Source organism: Chaetodon trifascialis, chromosome 9, assembly GCF_039877785.1.
Source record: "Chaetodon trifascialis isolate fChaTrf1 chromosome 9, fChaTrf1.hap1, whole genome shotgun sequence".
NCBI lineage: Eukaryota > Metazoa > Chordata > Actinopteri > Chaetodontiformes > Chaetodontidae > Chaetodon > Chaetodon trifascialis.
In genome coordinates, this window is record NC_092064.1 from 26,473,838 (window position 1) to 26,498,240 (window position 24,403).

The 24,403-nt window shown below is 44.1% G+C and overlaps 2 protein-coding genes across 2 annotated transcripts; both read right to left on the minus strand.

The window, feature by feature from the left end:
* Window positions 1-5,234: 5,234 nt before the first annotated feature.
* treh (trehalase (brush-border membrane glycoprotein)) lies at window positions 5,235-11,628 on the minus strand. Its single transcript, XM_070970657.1, has 15 exons — window positions 11,536-11,628; window positions 11,020-11,120; window positions 10,790-10,937; window positions 10,617-10,704; window positions 10,237-10,337; window positions 9,999-10,091; window positions 9,715-9,831; window positions 9,337-9,459; window positions 9,201-9,239; window positions 8,513-8,724; window positions 8,191-8,408; window positions 6,680-6,791; window positions 6,255-6,367; window positions 6,109-6,162; window positions 5,235-5,916 (listed from the first exon to the last, which is right to left on the minus strand). The coding sequence occupies exons 1-15, from the start codon at window positions 11,616-11,618 to the stop codon at window positions 5,776-5,778; spliced, it is 1,743 nt and encodes a 580-aa protein (XP_070826758.1). The 5' UTR covers window positions 11,619-11,628; the 3' UTR covers window positions 5,235-5,775.
* A 159-nt stretch (window positions 11,629-11,787) lies between these two features.
* On the minus strand, window positions 11,788-23,515 carry ddx6 (DEAD (Asp-Glu-Ala-Asp) box helicase 6). Its single transcript, XM_070970272.1, has 14 exons — window positions 23,413-23,515; window positions 21,978-22,616; window positions 21,798-21,861; window positions 20,986-21,090; window positions 20,359-20,488; window positions 19,625-19,771; window positions 18,829-18,923; window positions 18,579-18,701; window positions 18,358-18,486; window positions 17,980-18,096; window positions 17,439-17,502; window positions 16,126-16,227; window positions 15,835-16,014; window positions 11,788-14,981 (listed from the first exon to the last, which is right to left on the minus strand). Exons 2-13 carry the CDS (start codon window positions 22,181-22,183, stop codon window positions 15,839-15,841), a joined length of 1,458 nt encoding a protein of 485 aa, XP_070826373.1. The 5' UTR covers window positions 22,184-22,616; window positions 23,413-23,515; the 3' UTR covers window positions 11,788-14,981; window positions 15,835-15,838.
* Window positions 23,516-24,403: the final 888 nt, after the last annotated feature.

Sequence of the window (24,403 nt, forward strand, 5' to 3'; positions counted from 1 at the left end):
CCTCCTCCTCTTCACTACTACGACCCTCTCTCGTGCGTGGACTCTCCTGTCCTGGTGTTCTTTCCCTCAGGATCTCCCACCATATGCCGTCCTATCCCTCCTACCTTCAGCATCCCGCTTCTCTGCAATGGAATTAATATTTCACAGGCGGCTCCTCGGCCATTTTTCTTGCTGACGAATTGGAGGAGGAAAGAAAGTTTCCGACCAGCCACAGAACAATAAATATTAAAGTGTTTCCCTTGGAAGTTCTCCAACCCGGCGCTCCTTATGTACACTGTCAAACACGTGCTCTCATGCCATTTCTCTCTTTCCCTGTCTTACTCTCGCTCCTTATCTATCCATCTATCCCTCCCATCTCATCTGCTGCACCATCTGTGCAGCTGTAATAAACAAGACTCCTTGTGTGCCCTCTTTCACTCCCCCGCTTTCTCTTCCCTCCTGATTCCGGCTCATCCCTCTCACCAGGCACGGCCTCCCCTGCAAGGCTGTTTGACTGGCTTGTTTGCATCCCACGGTGGAGCCGCCATGCAGTCAGACTCTCTGTGTGCAGATACGGCTCAGACGCTTTTGTCACACATTACGTCCAGCCATTACGCAGCAAGCCCAGCCGGCTTTCATCTTTCGGTGAAAGCATGCCACAAGCGTAAAAGCGATAACCTTACGCAAGCTCTCTCTGTGGTATGTACGAGATGCATTATCACTCTCAATTACACCAATAAAACAAAAGCATCTCCCTCTCACAGTGAAGAGGGTGCAGCCCTCGATCTGACAATCCAGGTCCTCACCAGCAGCATGCTATTGATCTGTGCCTGTCATCGCAGTGACATGCCACTCAGCTGGATAATGGAAAAATCTCAGTGAAATATTGTGTGTGATTCTCTTGGCTTATGGCTCAAACACAACAAAAAAAGGCCTTTGAAGATGAACTCTGAGACTGTGATTAGTTTTTTCTTTAGCATGTAAAGTGCCTAAAGTGCACAAGAGCCTTCCATCAGCAGGCAAGGACACTGTGCCGCACTGCAAACGGTGAGAGGCTTTCGTGGCGTCCGTATTGATTGTGTGCCCACAAGAGCGAAATGGCATGAGAGGAGAAGAACAGGCGTTTCATGCAAGGCAGCAAAGAGCTCTACCGCCTCACTGTGGCACTTCTGGGCAACAGTCCTGAATGTTCTGGATGAGAGGAGGGACATCAAACAGTAAAACTGTGTGTTCATCCTTCTGAGATGTCTGGAAAATTTCAACAGAAAGTGTCTGACAAGCAATTCCCTTTTCCAACCAGAGGAAACAGTTGAAACACAATCACTGGAGCTGTGCACAAAGGGTTTGTCAGGCCCTTCCAGTAACTGAGACTTTCAGTATTGCTGCCCTAATAATTCAAGTTTCTTATTTTAAAGGCGATTAATTTATGAAAACACAAAGGGATTTTTTCCACATACTTTAAAAGGGACCTGAAAAATCATTTTCTCAATCAGTGACATGATACAAGAGCTACAGAGAACAACTATTTTATGTGTCAAAGTAAGAAAACTTTTGTTTATGTTACACTAGAAAACTCTTTGTGTTTTTCTCGCTGGTTTGGACGAGGCTCAACCTTCAGAGTTCAGCTTTGAATCAAAACCATCCAATCCTCTTAACAACTGAAGAACTGTCAGTGTTGCATATTTAATGTTTAGAGAAATTCTTCACGTTTTCAGGGTCTTTCAGCTAATGTAATTTCTCTTTTAGTGGTAGTTACAGATACAAGGTTGCACGTTCATTCAAAACAAAGCTGCACGATCACACAGAAATATGTAAAGGAACTGCTGTTGATGGCGTTTTCTTTATTCGGGTCCTGCAGTCTCAAGTTCAAGCGTGCAGATCGACGGAGACAATATTACATTTTCTCTCACTGATGGCTCTTCCCTGCATTAGATTGGATTTTAAAATCTCCTCTTGAGCAGGAGAAATTCTATGTGACCGATTCCTCGAGAGCTATTGATTACAAAAAGTCTGATATCTCTGGACAGCGCACGATCAATAACAGTAAGGTATCTCATATCTATCTGTATAATACCTCCAGTTAGCCAAGCCTTCCAGTGCAGAGGTCACAGAGCCGCCTAATCGCCAAACAATTCAGCCGCTAAGCCAGAGACAAACCAATTTTTGGTGGTCATGATTAGGGAAATACATTAGACAGGAAGACAAGCATGGTCCCTCAATGAGTTATTGATGAGAGCTGATTGAACGGGAGTGAGAGCTGAGGAACCGTCTCTGGCGCTCTGATTCGCCTTCAGAGGACAGCAGCCCGTCGAGGGTCCTCACAGACTGCGGGGGTGTCTGTGGGCGGGGTGGGGATTATCCTGGCAGCGCAGGGCAGGGCTCTGCGGGTCTCAGCGGCACCGCGAGGACTCAGTGGATAATGAGCAGTCTTTGTGATGTGTGCTGCAGGGGCTGAGCCACAGAGCAGTACTGAAGCACAGGCCTCCGGTCTGAAGCCGCACACACATTCAGAGAAATGAATCCACCTCGGCCGGCCTGCGCACCCACTTTTTCCACTTTGGCAGCGATTTGATAAGATTTCACACATCATCCTACATCTCACTGTCATCGTGGAAGTCCGAGACTGTTTGGGCCTCTGTAGTATGAGCAGCACATTCAGATCCAGAGGCACGTGCAGCAAAAGACACGAACGTACTACAACTTCAGCCTCGCAGGTGTTTGCCTCCAACAGTCAGTCAAGTTTCATCCACGTCTGTCCACACTCATTACATATACGAAGAGAAGGAATTTAATAAAAGGTATTAAGGGTGTATTTAGGCAAAGTTTATCATTATATTGACATGTATGATTCCAGTGAGAAACCCTCATCACTTGTTTATTTTATCACACATTAGTGTGAAATTTTGGCATAATTAGCGTATGAATTCTTGAATTATGGCCAAAAACGTGTTTTGTGAGGTCACGGCGACCTTTAACCACCAAAGTCTGAGACATTTGTGCCAAATTTGAAGAAATTCAATCAAGGGAAAGTTCCTGAGATCTCACATTCACAGGAAAGGGACGGACAAACTGTCGCCGGCGCAAAGCCATAAAAAGACGGTCCTGTCTGTAAACCACTTTACTTCAGACACATCTTCTCTGTAAACTGTCCTGTAAATCTTCAGATTCGGGGTTTGGTCAAAAAACGTGAAGCTCTTTCTAAACAAACACGTTTGTGTGTGCGTGCGTGCTGGTTTGTATGCAGCGGCGGAGACTGGATGACTGGTGAGGACAAGACACCCTGACCTTTACTTCCACAACAACATGTAAAGCACTTGTCAGTGCTGCTTTACGATTCATGGACCGCTCATGGAGCGTGCCTCTCAGAATAACGTCCTCGGCTTTGTGTAATTAGACGGCGCACGCACGTGCACGCACAAACACAAACACGTTGTTTCACCTCAGCGCCACTTAACTGCCGGACCGCTTCTCCCACACTTTACAGCTCGAGCTCATTAACTGAACACAGCACATTTCTGCTAAAACAGCACGGTAATGTACGGGTTATCAAAAGGAGCAGGTTCTACTTGAGTTACTGCTGTCAGCGAGGACTGAAAGCATAATGACTGCCGCCTGCTGCTTAAACCTCTCTAAACACGGCATAATACACACGGCTTCTGCTACGGCACGGATGTCACAGCCAGGCACGGCGATAAATAAAAAAAGACAAAAAAGGCGGCGATATGACTTGTAGATGGAGGCTCACAATAGCACATTACTCCAGTGTGATCTTTGGGTTTGCACGGACCGCTGCACCTATTGCTCCTTTGCCCATTTAAGTTGCACAGTCAATCTGTTGTGTGCACTCATGCTAAAGAGAGACTGAGATGCAGTGAAATCCCCGCCCGGGCCTCATATCTCCACAGCCAAGAGGGATGCAGTTTCTTCTTTAAAAAGCAAATTTCTTATTACTTTTTTTTGACAACCATTTGAATATCTGTATGGACTTAATTTCATGCTTGACCTGCATTTCACCGAGGATGTAAGCAGAAATGGCAAAGACAGAATGACTTGCTTAGACCGCTCAGAAACGGCAAAAAAAAAAAAGTCATTTTGTCTTTGTTTCATTTTAAATTGCTTTGTTTGTGGGAGACAATCAAATGCGCCTTCGTGACGTTTTCAAGCCCTCTGAATTCTTGTACTAGGACTTCAAACTGGAGTAAAATGAGATCATCACAGATCTAAAGACGGCATCCCATAATGTCAAAGGGGTTAAACTGTACCTACGGTGGCCTTTAGGGGCTAAACGCAGCATTTTGCAAACAGGAAAAGTGGGTGTAACCACCTTTGTCAAATCTGTTACATTTATGGTGGTCATTTTTTCTGCAGTAGCCTTCAATCCACACCTCTGTTACTGTTTGCACTACTGTGTAATTTATGTTTAATGTCCTGCTATTCCATCCATCTAATATTCCTGTGCAATATCACACTTTAGTCTCTGCATATATACGTTTTCTGCTGTGTTACATATATATGTATCTACTGTGCAAGTGTAAAAAAACACTGTACTCAATAGTCTATAACTTACAATGTGCAATTTGCATTTTTTTTCCATCAGCAATATTATTTTTATACCCCCTTTTTGTACAGAATGTACATATATATATAGTTGATTTTTTGTTCTCGTCTACGTCTCCTTTTTTTAAATTCCTGCTCCCATTGCTACTGTCTGGAACTCCCTAATTTCCCCAGCGGGGGATTAATGACGTTATATCTTATCTCTATATAGTCGTTTCCATTATCAGTGGCCATTCCCACCCTGCATTCACATTACTTTGATAGGAAACCAGTGCATGCATGTAATCCAGCCTCACAGTTTGCTGCTCGTTCTCGTTACACTGTGTCAGAGATGTTGTGAGTGGCCGCTAATTCAAACCAAACATCCTACTTTACATTACTTTTAACTAGCAGAACATTTGCTGGCTTTTATTGTGAAGCAGCCGCAGAAAACAGCATGTATGTATGTGATGTGAACACACCTGTGCTCTTCAGGATGAGTACAGCTCACTTTGACACGCAGTGTTATGTTGAATGTTGTCTACTGTGCACTTGGTAGAGGCGTGCATTTACATTACATTTGACAAATTAAACAGACTTGGTGCTGACAGCATGCAGGAGTTCATCACTACATTTAACATGTGATATTATACCAGCACTGTCCTTGACTAGCATGGAAAAACTGAATAAAACCATCTCGAGGAGTCAGACCGCCGTGTCTGAAACACTGTTAATGCATTCGCTCGACTTTTTATTTCTCACATGAGCTCATTTACATTTCAACTTCAGTTTGCATGCAAATAGAAGACCTCGCAGGGAGTTAAGCTACAGTTCAGCAATAAACTTTATAATTGAATTAGGTGAATAACTGTCTGTAATGTCAGTTCAATATCTGGGGCAAGTTAACGCTACGAGCCAAGCAGCAGCGAGCGCTAACAGCCTGCATCACTGGAGAGAGTCCAGAAGTGCCTGCGTGATCCAGAGCTTCTGATATCGCCAGAGATCATTTATGTCTCAGGATAAACACTAAACTATTCATAGAGGGAATTCTTAGTGATGATAAGTCAAATCCTGCTCCTTCTGCAAATAAGTGATCCCGATCATACAGAAAAATATCAAACCTCTTCTAGAACAGGCACAGTTTAGTCTCGTTTTTAATGTCACTTTGTGTTTGAAGCCCGTCAGTGGAGGGATTCAGCGCAGTGAAAGCAGGAAATAATAAAATTCAACCTCCAGTCAGGCTCTTTTGTCACCTCTGATTCACTGGAGCATGAGAGCGGCTGAGATGACCCCAGGCAGGAGGACGAGAAGCGAAGACAGACGTGAGCTTCCTGAGGTGAGAGTCGCCCCATACTGGTCCAGGAGCTGCAGGGCCACGCCACTGGTCCAACCAAAGCCCAGCTACAGAGGGGGCAGCACAGCTGAGCGTCAGGGATGGCAGTGAGAGCGTACGTGCAGATGAGCATGCAAATGTGTTCGAGCTAAGAAGCCGGCGTGAGGTGGGAAGAACTGACGGCGCGCTGCGTGAAGTGAGAAAGACTCGTGTGACCATAAGCATGCTAGTTTTTATCATCATGAAAGAATGAAGAATACCTGAACTTCATATTCTCCTCCACCGCCAGGTTTGCCGTCTCCGTTCACGTCATACTGTCAGGAGGAAGAAAAATTCACATTGTGAGCCAGCTGCGTTATGGCTGCGCAGCACAAGCCGTGAAATACCGAGAACTCCGAAGACTCACCTTCTCAAACATGGCGTCGTACTTCATGTACACCAGCCAGTTGGTCTTGATCCAACGCTGGGCCAAATCAAACGCCAGCTGTTTAGCATCCTCTGAAGGAAGTGAGGACAAACCTGGAGACAAGAAGATTTCAATCGTTCAAACATGAAGCTGCTCTCAGTGAAAGCGACGTGTTTTTTAATTGCGCTGGCTCGAGCTCCAGCTGACTGGATTTGAAACTAAATAACTCTGAGCTTTATGTATATTTGATGAGGCCATTTTGGGTGCGATTGCTGGTAATAATGCCTAAAACTGCGTCCCCCAGTCCGGCAGATCCTAATCATGCAGCCACGATCAGTAAAACCACAACCCTTCAACCATTGAGCATTTCAGCGCTTATCATACAAACATGCTAAAAACAGGCCGATCAACGTCTCGCCCCCTACCCTGGATGAGCATGTGCTGCAGAGGAGGCCACGCGTTCGGGTAGTCCCACTGCTGACCGGTCTCTCTCAGCGAGGTTGGGACTCCATTGGGAAACTCGAGAGCACCACTCTCCTGTAAGGCGAGAGCAACCATCAGAGCATGCACAGATGAAAGCATGTGTCCGCCATCTGCTGGAGCAAGTGAGCACAGTTCATGAAGCAGGTGCAGCATCCTGCAAGGTGGGATTCAGACGGAGGAATAACACAGCCAAGAAGCACTTCAGCAAAACATGTGAAATCACATTCAGTCATCTCCTTTTCGCAGCAAAAACAATGTTTTTAAAGTGTGTTGTTGAAACTTTTATTGTTAAAAGGGACGAGAGGCAAAGAGAAGACACTTGTGTTGCAGAGGACATGCTGTGGGAAGACGGCCTGCTGTTACTCCTGTTGAAGAGTAAAGACCACGCAGCCTCTAAGTGGACCAAAGTGACATTTGCAGCCACGTTTCCCTGCTGGGTAACGAGCTGCAGCTGATGTTAGCGTCAAACTTCTCTGCAGCAAATGCTGGTTTGGTGGTTTGCAAATTTCTTCCTTTTTGGTTTCAGATTTTTTTCTCAAGGGACAAAACAGGGCAAGTGACTTCGAGAGAGCATATGTTTGTAATTTCAGTTTGACTTTCAAGCCGAAACTGTTCAGAGTGGAGCTGCAGGTCATGCTGGGCAGCTGTGTGCAGCTGTGTTGAAATCCTGAATGCTCGTTCAACTGGATAAATGCAGGTTTAAGGGCTCTTTCACACAAATGGCATAAATACAGCATGCACACGCAGCGGTCACTTTAATCTAACGGCTGGGTCGTGATGCCTGTGATCTTCAGTCTCTTCACGCTGTCAGAGGTATTAATTCAATCACCTGTTTTAACACTGAGGTCATAGTTGGTGATGTACTCTCATGCGGTAAACTCTGGCGTTTCTAGTGTTGTGCCCCCTCATGGTTTGAAACAGAGAGGACAGAAAGCTGGAAACACTTCTCAGTATTAATGCAGCCCTGTACAACACCAGCTTTAACCATTATATCAGTGAAAATCGAAGCAAATTTACACATTTCTGACACTCCACAAAAACTTTGCAAAGGGAGAATTTCTTGCAGAGCTGCTGCTCTGAACTGCACGGGTGAATCTAATAAAGTGGTCGATGAATGCGTTGTCTCACTTACCCCTAATGTTATCTGGCCACACAGTCCAGGTTTTAAGTATCTGTCTGTGACATTCTGCTGCTGGGTGAAGGGTAATTGGTAATTTGGCTGTTTTGGCTTTTTCATTGGAAGTACTTGACACTTAAAAAATAGTCCCTGTTGGCAGTGGGTGTAGCTCTTGTAAACATTTTTTCAATGCTTGGATTATTTCAGTAAACCTTCAGCATCTGTGTAGACACGTACCATTAGAGGTACGGTAAGCTCATCAATGCATCCTCCTTTCAAAGAGAAAAAGTGATGCACTTTGTCTCTTCCACGCCGGAGCCTGGAAAGCCCACCAACCTTCAGATACTGTACTGCCTTCTCTCCCATCTCAGGCCGAGAATAGCACTGAGCCCAAACAGGTGCCAGGTTGGAGGGGTAAAAGTCGACGTGTCTGGAGTGCGTCACCAAGCTGTAGTCGAACCAGGCTCCCCTCTCAGCATCCCACAGCACAGACTCTATCGCCTCCAGTCTGCCGGCTGCAGCCCGTTCATACAGAGCAGCTGAGTCACCATCACCTGTCGGGAAACAGCACATCACCGTTATGTAACACCAGTTAGGAGCTAAAAGCAGCGCGCAGACCAAGGTGAGCTCCAAGGTCAAAAGCTGCCCGTGCGCTCACCCAGGATCCTGTAAAACGCAGCGAGCGTCTTCTCGTTGCGGCACAGCAGAGCGTTGAGGTCGGTCGGCAGGATCTGACTGGTCCGGGTGTCTCTCAGGGCGCCTTTGTTGTGGCCGTCGCTGTCTATATACCAGCGGGACGTAAAGTCCCAACCAGACTCCGCTCCTGCTTTCAGATCCATCCACAGCTGCTCCTTACCGTCTGCGGGCAAGACAAACAACATGAATTCAGTTGCTGAGCCACAACAAATCAGTATCTAAAATCTGGTGTTTATTCATGCACGTCTCGTTTGTTAAATGGATGAGGAAAAAGGAAAAAGCCTCTGAATAACAGGCATGTTTGGGTTTTGCAACATTTTTGGCTTCAAAGACAAAAAAATATTTTTTCCAAGGAGGAAAATAACTTAATAACCTTGACTATTTCATTAAAAAAATGTATTCTTAGAAAAAAGAGAAAACATTCAGAAATGAGTCCGTCGTACTCGAATTGTTGAGCGGTGAAGTGAAAGAATGTGTAACATTAAATATTCATCACAGCGTGGTTCTGAGGTGTTTACATAGCAAAACTGTTCTCCAGAGATGATCTCTGAATCCACCATAATCTGCAGTACATTCATTTTTTCTCTAAAATGACCACAGCAGGGAAATATTTCTGATGCTAAACACTCAAATCGTTTCCATCAGTGAGTCCTTCAGCTAATTCCAGATCATCTGTGTAGGATTCAGGCCTGCGAAGACACGGTTAGCTGAGATGAACGCACCTGCTAGAACACCAACAGAGCTTAAATGTGGTTTTATGAATCACTAGGTCTCTGTCAGACGTACCTGGGCAAGCCCACCTGCACGTCATACCGGTTCAGAACGTGCTCTGCCCCGTTCACTTGGACAGCCACGGATCGGTTCTGCATCCAGAATCGATACTCCTGCTCCAGAGCTGGCAAAGCTACTCTAAAGCATTCAAGTTTGTACAGAGAGTAACATCTTATTTCAGACTGCTTTTCTCAGTCCTTAACATGCACACCAACATCGAGGTGTCACGTTCTAATTAAGCATGTTAGGAAGCTCAAAACACCGGAGGCACAGAGAGACACAGGCGCTGAGGCTTCCGCGTTAAATGTCTTTTTTCCCGTTCTGGAAGAGACACGAGGCAGCTAAAGAATGATAATGTGTCTGGCAGGACATCAGCTCGGGCCTAAGTATCACCTGAGGAACTCTTTATCCTTGGTTGCTTGATAATAGCTCTCCACCATCAGCGTGAGGAATGGAGGCTGACTGCGCCTTTCGTAGTAAATCCGCCCACCATTTGGAACGAAGCCATATCTGCAGGAGCGATGGAGAAAAATGTTATGCGGCAAATCTTGAAATCCTCCCTGGGATCTCCATATCCACATGACGGAGACTGCTAAATCTGAAAGGAGCCTGGTGAACTACCTGCGGCAAGATGGACTTTAAGTGCCACGAGAGATGAAAGGTGCTTTGAGCCTCACCTGTTGACAAGGTAGAGGAAGTTCTGAATCATCCCAGAGGCCGTGGCTGTCATCTCTGACAGCAGGAGCCCGTTGATGACCCAGTAGGAGTCCCTGTTGGGCACAGAGCGGCTCACGTCACTGTCTGCACGAGGCGCCGAGGCGGGCTCTCACCCGACACCCCCGGCCGGGTCTGACTGTGATCTCGCTCCGACCTCGCTCGACACTAACTTCAGACAGCTGAGAGACAGGCGCTCACCAATAGTAGAGCTCCCTGAAGCGCCCTCCCAGCACGACGACAGGATGTGGGGTGTATATCTGCGAGTAGAGCTCCGGGTGGTCTTTAACAGCAGCATGGATCTGGAGGAGAAATCATCTTTAGACTCAGGATACACGGACGCGGTGCTTAGAAATACAAGCTCGTTATTAGCGAAGGTTCCTGTTCGCTAATAAACAGGTTTTTAGCGATAACCTGCATAATGTGTACAGATATTCAATTTACTGTCGCTGAAGACTGAAGATAACTGGCAAAAACTCACAATACAGAAACGAAAACCAGTGAATTTTCTGCATTTTGACTTCTGCAAAATGACCAAATCGCTGGGTGATCAATGATTCAACCATTTCACTCATCGTCACCTTTCTGCCGAGAGACTTCCACAGATGATGGATCTTTTCAGCCCAAATACGCAGTTCTTGGTCGGCTATTCCTTCCAGGAATTTCGGCCTAGATACAGAAAGCAACTCGTCAACCAGGCACCATTTAAAAAGGTTGAGTGGTGACTGAGTCCAGGTCTTCTAACGGATCTCACTTGTCATGCCAGTCTGGTGGTGTCCACGTCTCAAACTCTGTCCCCGGTTCCTCAAAGTGTGTCCTGAGGAACTCCTGCAGCCTGCCAGGCGGGACGGTCGCGTTAGGTGATCCACGTGAAAGGTTGTGAAAATCCGACAAAACAACATCTGCAGGAAAGAGGAAAAAGAAGAAAGAGCAGCCACAAACTGGACGTCATGAACTAAAGATCGCTCACTGACGTTAACTTACCGGGACGTTCCCTCAGCTTCATGTCAACAAAGTGCTTGTCATCGTCAAAGAGTTTGGCCTCCTGCACCTGATGCAAGACGGGCCCAGTGCAGTATATGTCACTGAAATTCATTTATAGCCATCAATTATTAAACAGACCTGATAAAGGTCACGTGTTTTTGTACAGCAGATCAGCATCTGTTAGATTTCTGCAAGAAGCCATAAAAACCTCGATCACTGCCACTGAAGGAGCAGGCGAGGGCAAAGGTCTGCTGACGACTTCGGGAGGAAGGAGATAAAACTAATATCACAAATAATCTGTTTGCTGGCTGCAGGAGGAGGCAGTCGAATATGTTAGAATAAAGGAATTACAGCGTTAAACTAAACAGATGGATTATTTCTGGTGGCAAACAGATCAAAAGACTTTAAGGTTTCGACTGTCCTCAGACATGTTTTTGATTAACAACAGGAAGCGCCTCCATAAAGCCTCTTTTATAAGAACAATGTTTGGAAGAACACTTGAGGCATTTATCTCACCTGTCACATGGAGGTGGAAAAGCGGTCTTTACACAGGTGAACAGCAAGAGTGACGAAAAGCAAAACACCACCAAGTTCTGCATGTTGAGCGATAAGCTGCAATGACACTGAGAGCGAGTCAGTCTGAGGTCTGAGAGGCGCCTCAGGTCAGAGTTCACTGCGGGACACGACGTCTGAACGCCACCTGGCTTCGAGAGCGCAGATTAACGCCACACGGTGGCGGCCAAGGAAAAACAAACGCTTCACACACAATAAACTTCAGTGAGCTTTATTTTCAACAAAACCTTCAAATGGGATCCAATAATAGACATCCTTTCAACTTAAGTTCATTGTAAAATTAGCTTCACTGAAAAATCTGCAAATTCAATAACGACCAAATTTCCATCAAATTAAAAAAAAAAGAAAACGAACTCAGGCTTTAAATTCTTCACTTAAATTTGGAGACTTTTTAAATAAGATTTAGTCCACATGAACATTTCATTTGAGGAAAACAAAAATCCAAATTTAAGGGCAACTTTTTCAAACATTTTATACCCATAACCGTAACTGGATCTTTAGATCATATCATCCTGTTTCTGTAAAGCCCAAAGGCCCCCTCCCAGATTATTTTACTGATGCATCAGTTTTGAGAGGAATCCTAAACGGGGTCCTCTCTCACCCTCCTCCACAGAAACCTGATAGGACGGCCGAATCGTACACAGAAGCTGTGTTATCGTGAATGTGTCGGCACTGCAGAGAGGATTAACGTGTGCATCAGGGCAGCAAGAGCTCGAATTAACCACCCCGAAATTTAAAAAGACCTTTAAGAATGAGACAATTTATTGACACGAACTTTCCAATTAGTCACCCAATCCAGGGCGAGATGCTCTTGTCTCAGTCTTTAAGGTTCTCAACATGGCAGCCACTGGCAATAAAGCAGCATCCCCTCAACACGTCATCTTCAAGGACCGCTGACTTTACCCTCGAAAGCATCCGACATGGCGTTCACTGCCAGTGGGCTGACAAGAAACAGGCAGCTGCCAAGTGCCTGCATGGTTAGATCCCTGTTCTCTCAACTAATGCTCACTTTAATTTGAGTATTTTAAACAAACACAGCCCCCCCACCCACCCACCCACCCACCCAAACAATGAGCCAAAAGAGCCAAATTGGATATGCAAGTATTTAGGGGACGACGACAGAAGTGGGAGAACAGGGATCACAGTCCTAACCAATGAGAAATAAAAGGGCTATCTTCAACTGATCAATACTGTCACGCCGTACCTTTTAAAAAGAGCTTAAATTAAATGTGCAGTAACAATTCTCATTGATTACAACCGTCAAGAGAGCATCTCACCATAACAAAGGGAGCCTCGTTTGCACAAAGGTTCGAGCTGAACAACAAGCGGTCAGCAAGCCCTGATGCACAAAGAAGCTGTCAGGTTGCATAAAAATTAAAAAACAAAAAGCAACTGTAACCCAAACCCAAAATATCAAAGCAATAAAGGGCAGAGAAATAAGCCATAAACTCAGCAGTCTGAGGTGCTCAAGTTATTTTTTAAACAAGCAGTCCGACCAATTTGTAATCCTTCATGCCCATTTCCCCTCCGTGCCAAGTTTCTCTCTGAATGTTCTGCACCACCACGCTCTCCTCTCTCTGGGCATCGCGTGTACAAAAAGCAGTGCAGTCAGTGTTATTGCATGAACTCACCTCTCTGTGTTTTAAGTGCAGCCCAACCTGCTCAGGTTGTTTTTTTTTTAGTGAGGCATCTTTTGCTAGCTAGCGAAGCCAGCCAACTTGCAACGCACAGAGAATGAGCTCCTGCTACATTTTAGGTCATTTTGATGCATTCGGCCGACATTCTTCTAAAGGGGGGAAAGAAAATCCACAGCTTCCTCCTAACGTTTGTGAAATAATGTAGCTGTGCTTAAAGAGCACACAGATCAATGTAACAGCTAATACCTCCCCCAGAAAACAAATTCTCTGTCAGTTCAGCTGCACTGCAGCGAGTAGTACTACTACATGACAGAATATTATTTTCTCTTCCGACAACACTCACTGTAACTGGAGATCTTCGAGTGTCTCAAGAGTCAGTTTCACAAGTTAAGGCTGGTGACAACAAAGAATTCATCAAATGCACAAGCTTAACGAAGCCATCTGTCTCCACTGAGCACTTGTTAACACTGGTCGCAGGAGAACACGGGCAACAATTTAAACGATCTCTGCATGTTTAAGTGCAGCTTTGAAGAATTGCACTCGCCATCAAATTTGGAGGGGCTAAAAGATTAGAAGTGATGAACTCTGCCTCCAAAACGTCTCATGTACAAAGTCATTTGAATGTTTTAGATTTTAATAAATTCTGCAATTTCTAAAATTATAAATAAATTCACAGGCCGATATTGCAGATCAAACAAACTGGCAATAAGGAAAGTTTCCAGTGCTAACAAGAGAGAAGGGGGGAAAACGTTTTTCAGTTTGTCAGCCAGCCTTTTGAACTTGTTAAAACAATCTTAAAATGAAGGTATATACACAAGGTGTAAGGTGCAACTCACGTCGGCTGCACTTCTCGCAGAATTAATTATGGCCATCCATAGGAAAGTGAAACACAGGACATAAAAGAAAAAAAAATAAGCGTTCCCTACAATTAAACTCCACCGAAACAGGAATCCTCATGACTCATGGTGTTGAGCGGCTGCTTCTTGGTTTTTAGTGTTTTGATGCTGAAGACAGAGGAAAGGGTCTGGGTCTTTTAGAAGCACAAGCTTCCACACAAGCGACTGGTCAGTCTGGCTGTCTCTTGGAAAAAATCCAGCATCTCTGTCCATGGAAAAAATCCAAGTTTGTCCTGATTCGTCAGCCAGACAGAAGTGCAGCTAAGCCAGCAGAGAGATCATCGAGACCAGCCTCGCTCTTCATCGTGTCCATTCCTTTCAAACGGATGAGGCAACCAAAAACAGCTATGAATTCACCTTTGTGGTCGGACATTAAATTAGCGTGACGTATTTTCAATTAGGTGAACGTGAGTGCGTGCGGTGTGATGTGAGCGGGATGGCAGGTGATGAAGGGTTATTACTTTTGAACGAGTTGAACTGCTTGTTAAGGCACTTGATACAAATTGGTTAAAACTTCTAAAAGAAAAGGTGGAGAATGGAGGGTGTCATGTAGCGGTCTGTTGGTGCTGGCTTCGTGTCATTGGTGGATATGAATCGTCACAATGTGAAGTGATGCGTTTTCGACTTGGTCCCACGCTTTCCTCGCGGTGCTTACGTCTTCAGGGTGTTGGTGGTGCAGCGCTGAGCCCTGCGAAGGGCAAATGAGTTCTTCCGAAACGCGTCCATCAAAATACACATTCCTTATGGTGGCATCCAAAAAAGGAAGACAGACAAACTGTACATTAAAAAAAAAAAAAGAACTCCAAGACAGAGGGGGATGAAGAAAGGTACAAAGGGGAATGGAGGATGGACTGATCTGGAGAGAGAGAAGAGTGAAACTCAATTAGACCAGATTTTATTCAGGTAACCATGAAATTCAAGCCCTGTTTGCATTAATTAGTTATTACAGAACAGTCCAGGCTGTTCCTTTAGTGCTCAAATGAACCCTTTCTCAGCTTCAAACTCTATTTCACATGTGCCTGTGCTCCTCTCTTTACTGTACTCATTTTGTTTGCCTCTGCTGCTCGCCTTGACGACAGCCTACAGCGCGAGCGTTTCCCTCTCATATGCGATTCCTTTGCTTCTGAATTTTCAACAGAAAGCTCCTGTAAATGTCACAGAGGATATCGCTCCTGCAGCTGGGAGATTGTGTGTCTGGCTCAAGGACGCTTAAGGTCAGACAAACTTTTGTAGGGCTTGAACACAATTTTTCAAGTTGAAAAACCGCAGCCTCATCTCAGCAACAACCGCATCAAAGGCCGGTTTAAGAGCAACTGGACTTGATTCTTGTTTTCCGAAGTCTTTGCTGTCTCACAGCACTGAAGATCTCCTTTCTTATATTTAAAAATGTACCAGACCTTTCTCACGGGGAACATGTTTACTTGGCACGGCAGGGAAACCACCATCTCAGTGATGACAGTAATAGTGGGTAAATTACATTTAGCTGTGCCAGTAAGCCATACCAGTGACACAGCACGGCCAATGGCAGAGCTTTAGCACAGCAGAATGTAATGCCTGCCACTGATCAGTCCAATTATAAAACTCTTTCATCCTGGCCTGGGTGCGGAGGAGTCACACTGACATCAAAAAGGCAAAATGGAAAAACAGAGGCAGAGAAATTACCCTGAAAAAAGTACTGGTGGGTATTAGCTGTCTGTGTGTGTACTTACTGGCTCATGGCTTGACTTCTTCACCACTCTCGCTGTGGTACTCTGCCACATATAAGCTCTTGTCAATGATGCCAGGGATGGGCTTGATCTCTGTTCCAAGCTGCTCCTCGATCCCCTTCAGGTTGAAGCGATCATCGTAAGTGATGAGGTTGATGGCTAGACCCAAGTGTCCAAAGCGGCCTGGATAATAAGGACGTGAGGGTTTAAACGAGCGTTTTATTGTTTGACCTAAAATAAATCTTTGCACAAGACGCTGCAGTCAAAAACAACATGACCCATACAGGCTCTTACCAGATCTACCAATGCGGTGTAGGTATGTTTCTCCCAGCTTGGGAAAGTCGAAATTGATCACAACATTCACAGCTTGAATGTCAATTCCTCTTGTGAAGAGGTCTAGAGGGGGAAAAAAGCAAGAAATCAAAACCTACAACAGCAACATGCCGTACAGCTGCACCTGCGCTCAGTGTCTGCAGAAGGTAAAAACAAGCAGCAGTTTACTCCATCCCAGCCACAAAATGAAAAGATGTAAACAATAACACGGTTCTGTTTACTACCACCATAACAACGAAACACATCCAAAACAAGGCGAGCCAAAGTATGCGTGCATGTGCCGGCACATTTATGAAGAATAGGAGTTTCACTTCCTTTACGCTGCCAGCATCCTACCGTGGTAGCAGAGCGCTGCCATAACCAAAACAAATAACAGCGCAGTCTGAACAGCACTGATTATGTTCTACAGGAAACATGGGTGCACTGTGGTTGAACTATTAACCCCCCCACCCACCCCCCCAAATTTGGCTTTAATCAGTGTGCTCCGGCTGGCTAGCTAAACTTTTCAAAATGTTTCCACTGCTCATGACGCGATGGCCAATTCTTAATCTCTATGCCGCCTGATATTCATGCCATCCTATGTGCACACAGTGCTACACACCACTACAACTGCCTTTTGTTTTCCTCGCTCTGTGCAGTTTCGTTTGTGTGGGCACACTCTGCAAGCAAGGAGCCGCCTGTTTTTCACTTAAAAAGACTTAACCGCCACGCTACAATTGAGCGATCCAACAATCGGGCTGTCTTCGCTGATGCATCACACATTGTGAAAACACACTAAAGGCCCTGAAGTCGTGGGGGTAGACAATGATTGGCCACTTGGGTAACTTCTCACACATGAGCTGTACTCACGGCTGCAGAGGATATGAGTCAGTGCCTTTAGCTCAGCTGATAAATTTTAAACAAGAACTAAAACTAATGCTGACGAGATGCCAGTAAACACTTTTCTTTTTTTAAACGCAAGACAAAGATTACATCTCTCACAACTCTTGACACTTTGTTCAAGAATCTAGGTCAAGTGTAATTTGACTGGATACACTTTGAAAGGTCAGTGGCGAACAGGGTTGATACTCAGAGCTCAGCGGAGATATTTCAAAATCTGAGCTGTGTGTATTACCAGTCTTTGCATGGAAAATAATGGCTGAAGCTGGGCCAGAGCAGGTCAGGTGGTGATGTGCAGACAGCCTCACAGCAGCTTCTGGATGCAACACACCTGCTTTTACACTGTTCACAATGCTATTTGTACAGATGCACTTGCACATGCTTCCACCACCTACCAGTGCAGACAAGGTTCCTGCAGAGGCCGTTTCTGAAGTCGTGGAACACACGGTTGCGATGCTCCTGGAGAGCAGGAAAGAGAAACATGAAAACATTTAGACGGCACATTCACCCGCAAATATTTTACATAAAAAGCGTAGAAAACAGGATGTCATGTAGCTCTCAAACGAAGCCGATTCTGCAGCACAACACAACATTTTTGTTGCGGCGGAAAAGCCTCATGTCTTGAGTATGCAGTTCTGTTATTAGTCGTATTTCATACTGTATAAGTATAAACTGAGCCACAAAACTGGGCTGTAATGTAAACACAGCTCACGCACTTAGGCAATCTGTGACAGTAGTTGACAAATAACATCTGGGTAACGGGACAACATGTACAGTTTTGCATGGGGAGAACAAACTGGCAGTGGCACCAATGCTCCAGAAATAGAGCACTGGTGTGAACTGTGGCAGCACATCAAGTCGAGGTACATGCATCCATCGCCACCAGTGTACTTTGGTTGTAAACCTGATATTTCTGAGGCACTACTTTGAGCTGACCTGTCTCATCTTGGCATGTATGTAAAAACACGAATAACCAAGCTGGGAAATCTTCTTGGCAAGGAGCTCCACTCTCTGAGAGGAGTTGCAAAAGATTATGGACTGGTTGATCTGGAGCTGAAAACAAGAGCACCGACAGTGAGGTTTCCAGGCATTTGTTCCAAGCATCCAATAACATTTCTTATACAAAAAGCAACACAAAAAATACATGTCAAATCATAAATACTATTTATACAGTATTTAAGACACATCCTTGCTCAGAGTTTGCAATGCAATCATTCACCTGAAAAGCCTGCAGTCAGTTTGGCCTTTTCCTTCTCAGGACACAGCTGAAGCTAATTAAAACCTGATCATGAAGTGCAGAGAGGCAAGACTTACCCTGGAGAACAAAGTGTTAAGGCAATGGACCTTTTGCCTTTCAGTTACATAAGCGTAATACTGAGTCACACCCTTCAGCGTAAGCTCCTCCATCAGGTTGATCTCATAGGGTTTCTGCAAGTGTGCCGTCTACAAAGCAGGTGAAGACAGGACTTGTTAAATTCCAGCTGGACTATGAAGGCTGGTTTGTTTATCAGCTAATAAATGAGAAAGAAATGTACCATAAACTTCTGCACACTGAGAGGGAAGGTAGCAGAATAAAGCAGGATCTGCCTCTGTTTGGCCAGGAAGCCCAGTATCTCTTCCATCATTACCACAAAGTCCTGAGACAGGAGTTTGTCAGCCTGTTGAGCAGAGAAACGTAAGGGAAAGATTCACTGACAGCTCTCTCAAACAGCCCTTTCAATTCCTATGTCCCTCTGGTTTATTGAAGAAAAACAATTTGGGTCAAACACAATGAAAAATACTCACTTCGTCCAGAACAATCATCTGCACTTGATTAACTTTGGCCACTCCTTTCTTGATGAGGTCTAAAATCCTCCCAGGAGTGGCAATGACCACATGTACTGTCAAATAAATACAGCACTGGTTATACAAGACACACAGGATTACACTAAAGAATGGCCGAGAGGGGTTGCATGTTTAGCTTTCAGTGCAGGATTACGCAAAAGCTTCAAATTACATACTATGTGAAAGACCATGTCTATCACATTGGCAATATTCAGCCACAGATGAATGCAGTAATGAAAGCTGCATCCAGTACTTTCAGGAGAATGTACTTGGCAGTATCCAGTCAGCCGCAGAGCATGTTTTGAGTGGCTGCCACATTTCAATCATCGACACTGCTTGCCTGCCAATAATTTAGCAATACAACCTCCAGAGGTATTAGAAAAAACAAAACTGATGTCATACATTAGCTGGTCATCAGGACACATTTCCTCATTTCCCACACTGAAAAGAAACAGTGTAGTCGATAATTACAGCCTTAAAAAGGAAGAAATGAACATCCACACCAAGCTGAGGATTTGTGATGTGGCCATTAGATCCTCTTTTCAGAGAGTAGACAGCCAATATCCAACCAAAGAGGATGAGACTTTCAGGACTCTATATGCAATAATGGGACATTACATGCAACCCATCAAGAGGCAACTGAAGCATTGAGCAACGTCTGATCTAGACTGTTAGCTTGGCCTTGTGCACACTTTTATTTTGGATATCTGTCCTATTATCATCATCAGGGGAAACCATGTGATTAAACTGTGTTCACCTGTTTCATCAAGTCTCATGATGTCATCACGCAGGTTGGTTCCACCGGTGGTCGCCATTACCTTTACTCCTCCCATGTGTTTGCTGACCTGGATACATATTTGGCTTACTTGCAGAGCCAGTTCTCTGGTGGGCACTATGACCAAAGCTGGAAAAACAGAAACACTTTGATACTCAAACATTTAGAAACCTAAAGATTTTTTTTTCCATTCATCATTTAATCAACGTTCAATTACTCCATTTGAATATAATCATATTCAACCAAGACTGCTACTAATATTTTCATTATCGATTAATCATTTGCATTCACATGGTGCTTTTCTGGTCAACCGACCACTCAAAGTGCTTTAAAACACACTCCACATTCACCCATTCACACACAATTTCCTACCACAGGAGGCCTAGAAAACCAATTTTTTTGAGTTTTGGCATTTTTGCTTGAATTGTTGAAATAACGGATGGTTTATTTAAATAGTTGCCTGTTAATTTTCTGCCTATTTACTGATCAATTTATAGACCTGTTGTTCAGCTCTGCATACAATAACCAATGGCCTGGTGTGACTGAAGTAGCACAAAAATGACTGAATGCTAAGCAGCGGTAGGTGTATTGATACTATTCTCATTTCATCATTTGTTTTATATTCCATCCTGTTTTCATCCCCATCCAGTGATCTGGACTGAGATTAAGAGTCACGTGTCAACTTTCTGACATTTACTGGGCACAAACTTTCTTACCTTGTATGCAGTCCCTCTTCAGGTCAATGCGTTCAAGTAAGGGAATGAGGTAGGCTCCACTCTTTCCCGTGCCATTCTTGGCTCTTGCCAAGATATCCCTTCCTGACAGTGCAATGGGAATACTTTCCTCCTGAGCACAAAAGCAGTATCAAAAGATTAATATACAATACCACATTTTAAGGCTGGGTGCAGTCAGCATATTTTAAAGCACCATGTGGAGTGACTGGATGCAAAGCAGAACATTAATTTTTATAGTCTTTGTTCATTGGCTCTCCAATAAGCTGCTCAGTGACACAGGTCAAACATGATGCTGGATGCTACTTATGCACAGTGGTGCTTTGGGATTAATGCTAGCAAGCTAGCATGGTGATATTGAGCAGATCGTGTTTACCATATTCACTAAATGCTAGCATGCCAACATTTAATCATTTGTACAAAAGCAAAATAAAGAGGCGGCTGCTGGGAATGCCATTAGTTTTGCATACATTTGGTCATAGGCCCAGTATTGCACTAAGCCCAAGTATTGCACAAAAATGACATTTTGAGCTGATGAAATCAGGTGTCACAGCAGCACAAAAACACGCTTTTGTCCGGCTGTCAAAAGGCTTCAGTTGTGTCTGTATGTACCTGGATTGGAGATGGCTTTTCCCAGCCCATCTCAAAGATTCCCATGAGCAGCTCCCTCTTTAGGCAATAATCCTCAAACTCATTGCCTTTAGTTGCAGTCACATCCTGTAATCATCATAAAAATATCAGATTAATTAGCATTTGGTTCATGTAAACAGATCGGTCCATAAACTGACTGGCAAGTCCGCCAAAGTGCTTCAGATTTGAGAAATCAGTTTCAGTAAGAAACAAGCCACTGAAAACAAGTGCTTTGCTTCAAACTAATTGACTAATCGAACAACTGAACGTTTTAATGAGGAAAACTTGAAAGTTGTTATTACCACATGTGAGTACAACATCATACAGCATTCTTATGACTATAGATAGTATATGGTTCATAACGTCTGTATAGCACAATTAAGGACCCAAGATCATAGTATAGACTGCTTTCTCAAGCGTAACAGCTAACATGTAGCTACCACATAACAGTTAACAATGCATGTACAGTATACTGTAAGGCACTTCTTTAAAATTAAAAACACAGACCAAAAGCAAAGGTTTTATCAGTCAACATCTTGTTTATGGTAACAGTTTGTATGATGAAGTCCTACTCTTCATAAAAACAGTTAATAGTAATATATTAGCATGAGATGAGGGGGACCAAAATCAATGCAACACTGGCTTCACATTGTGAAGAAATGCTAAATGAAAACAGTTAAAAAAAGACTCAATAACCAACATAACTAGCAAAAGGACCTGTCAAATAAGCAAAATAGTAAAAGTAGCACTGAATGACTTCCAGATCAATAAAAGGAGAACTATGTTGTACCAACCGAAGTTTTCATCCTCATGTCTTTTGGGGGCAATTTCAAATTTTTCTTCCAGTCATCTCCAGGCCTGTGGAGGGGAAATTTCTTGTAACACGCATCATAAAGAACTGGCAGTAATAACTGTGCCAACATACAGAAAACACCAAGTGCAAATTATTCGATCTCTAGAATCAAAGAGCTTACTTGATGACAGCGTTAGTCGTTGGGGCCAGCTGGGAATTACCATTGTTGATGGCACCTTTCATCTGATTAAGTTGCTGCTGTTGGGAGCTTCCTCCTCCTCCTCCACCTCCACCTGGTGCTCCAGCAGGCTTCACGGAGCCCCTGATCTGTCCATTCTGGTTGGACAAGCCCAAAATCACTGGGTTCTCTGTCCTGGTGGTACTCATTTTTACTTAGCTTGACTTTTCTGTTCGATGAAACCTCAAACAGTCTCTGGATTAAGTGAGTCCACTCTGCTGGGACCACTCAGAACTTAAGATTGTCCTTCCCTCTTGAGACTTAAATAATAATTATCCGAATGCAATTTGTTCAAATGTTTTGTCTCAGCAGGTTCCTCAACAATACTGTTGATTGTGGGGACATCAATTTTCAAAAAAAAAAAAAAAAAAATCCTTTCAGTTTTTTATTTTTTTAAGAAAACGTACGAGCATAAATTTATTTAGTAAATCAGGGCTTGGCATAGATGCATTCTGCCATCGTTGTCTGGAAAATCATTCACCAGGCGGGCTGAGCTAGCTTTCAAGTATTGGCCGACTGTTTAGCTAGCCATCCCGTGTAGCATAGCTGAGCCGCTGCGTCCTTCCTCAGTGTTTTCCAACCCTGAAACATAGGAGACAAATTGTTAAGACAAGGCCAACCCAACGAAAAACGACATAACAGTTGGATGACGCTGTGTAGGAAAACGCAACAGACTGTATTACGAGGGTAGTGAGACCGACTAAGGCATTATTTAAGAAACTGACCGTAGGATGCTGGCCTAACGTCAAAAGTTAGCCGACATACGGGTAGATGGTGATCTTACTTCGATAACCGTTGCTAGCTAACAATGTGAAAACAGCGTTGACATAGTCAAACCCATCAGTGACAATAGATTATCTGCAGTTACCTCAGACTGTGCTGCCCAAGAAGTCTAAATTAGTGGATAAATACCCGAATAAACGACTGACCAAGAGGATCTTCTCTCACTTTAATCAAATTAACTAAAAGGAAACTAAGCTAGCTACCCTTCTCCTAGCCACCGACATCTGGCTAACTAGCACCTGAAGCTTTAGCTACATGCTAATGTTGTGCTGTTTGGGCAGTCAACGTTACGACACCGGATTTAAAATGTTGTACCTAGTCGGTTATTATAACGCTAGCGTAAATAATACTCCACAAGCTTCCCAATGTTCGCTTACAAACAAACCTAACTTAGTTATCCACAATCAACGGTTATTAGCAAACGTGAGCAATAGCTCAGTCGAAGCCACTGCCGCGCTAGGTCTGCTAGCATGCTAACATAACCTGGCTAACGATGAAATAAAAGTTAACGATAATTATAAGAGCCTCCAGCAAATACTGGATCTGGTTAAGAACTATCCATGCGTAGAAATCGTTCAGACGTACAAGCATTTACCTTAAATACCTGAAATAACCGGTTCCCTATGCGGTGTTTGCAAGGTGCACTCAAATTTTAGCTGACTACGAAAGAGTCTTGTCAACCAACTGTTCAAGATGGCTTCCACTCGTATTTGAACCCGCCCCCATCCATCTAATCAGCTGATTTCATTTCAAATCAAGGATTTACCTTCTGAACATTAGTACAAATCCGCTATTGAGGATGCACGCCATAGCTAAGGACTAAAAGCAGAAAAACATTATTTTGACTGACTGTCAAGTCTGAAAGTATTCGCTCTGACTCTGATCACTCATGCAGAGGGGCATCCTGCCATCTGCCTGTTTCAAAGCAGAGTACTTCCACATTCACATTACCAAAGCTACACGAACTGTACATGACCACTATTTCTTTTTCCACTAAAATTAGATCTGAAAATGTGAAGCCCTTAAGGTGACAGACAGCTTTCAAACCCACAGGAAACAGCCTGCAGTTGCAGCACCCTAAGATGGATGAGGCATGCTTTACTTGTTGGCCCATTGCCGCAAGATTGTTTCCATCACTTATGTTCTATTGTTATTTTTAGCTATTTTAATAGAGCAATAACAGGTTCATTTTCTTACAATTAAGCAACCTTCGCTCGACCCCTTATCATACCAAAACTAGGGTTATATGGACAAAATAAAAAAGACATTAATAAAGCATTTTGATATACATATTTTACAGCTGAGAAGCTCTGCATTCAGAAATGACATGGATAATGAAGGGGACATGGCCATGTTTCTAACCTTTAATCTGCCAGGAGCATATCACTGACAGCAATGTGCTCTATTTTTCAATAATGCTCTGTTCACCCTCACATATTCACAACTGGAAGCGGCCCAGTACAACCACAGCCATGGAGCTGCTCCACTAGAGAAGCTGGGGGTTAAGGGCCTTGCTCAAGGGCTCTCAGTGGCTCCCCCCACCTGAATTTATGCAGCAAACCAGCTCACTACTAGAGCAAATCAGA

What these genes read in the sequence shown, in the direction of transcription:
- ddx6 (XM_070970272.1), bottom strand. Translation starts at nt 22,183, where the DNA reads ATGAGTACCACCAGGACAGAGAACCCAGTGATTTTGGGCTTGTCCAAC. An exon ending in AAAAGCCATCTCCAATCCAG is followed by an intron (nt 20,489 to 20,985) that starts GTACATACAGAC and finishes TTTTGTGCTCAG; the next exon opens with GAGGAAAGTATTCCCATTGC. An exon ending in GAAGAGGGACTGCATACAAG is followed by an intron (nt 19,772 to 20,358) that starts GTAAGAAAGTTT and finishes CTGTTTTTCCAG; the next exon opens with CTTTGGTCATAGTGCCCACC.
- treh (XM_070970657.1), bottom strand. Translation starts at nt 11,618, where the DNA reads ATGCAGAACTTGGTGGTGTTTTGCTTTTCGTCACTCTTGCTGTTCACC. An exon ending in TTCAGGGAGCTCTACTATTG is followed by an intron (nt 10,092 to 10,236) that starts GTGAGCGCCTGT and finishes TGTGCCCAACAG; the next exon opens with GGACTCCTACTGGGTCATCA. An exon ending in GAGGAGAATATGAAGTTCAG is followed by an intron (nt 5,917 to 6,108) that starts GTATTCTTCATT and finishes CCCCCTCTGTAG; the next exon opens with CTGGGCTTTGGTTGGACCAG.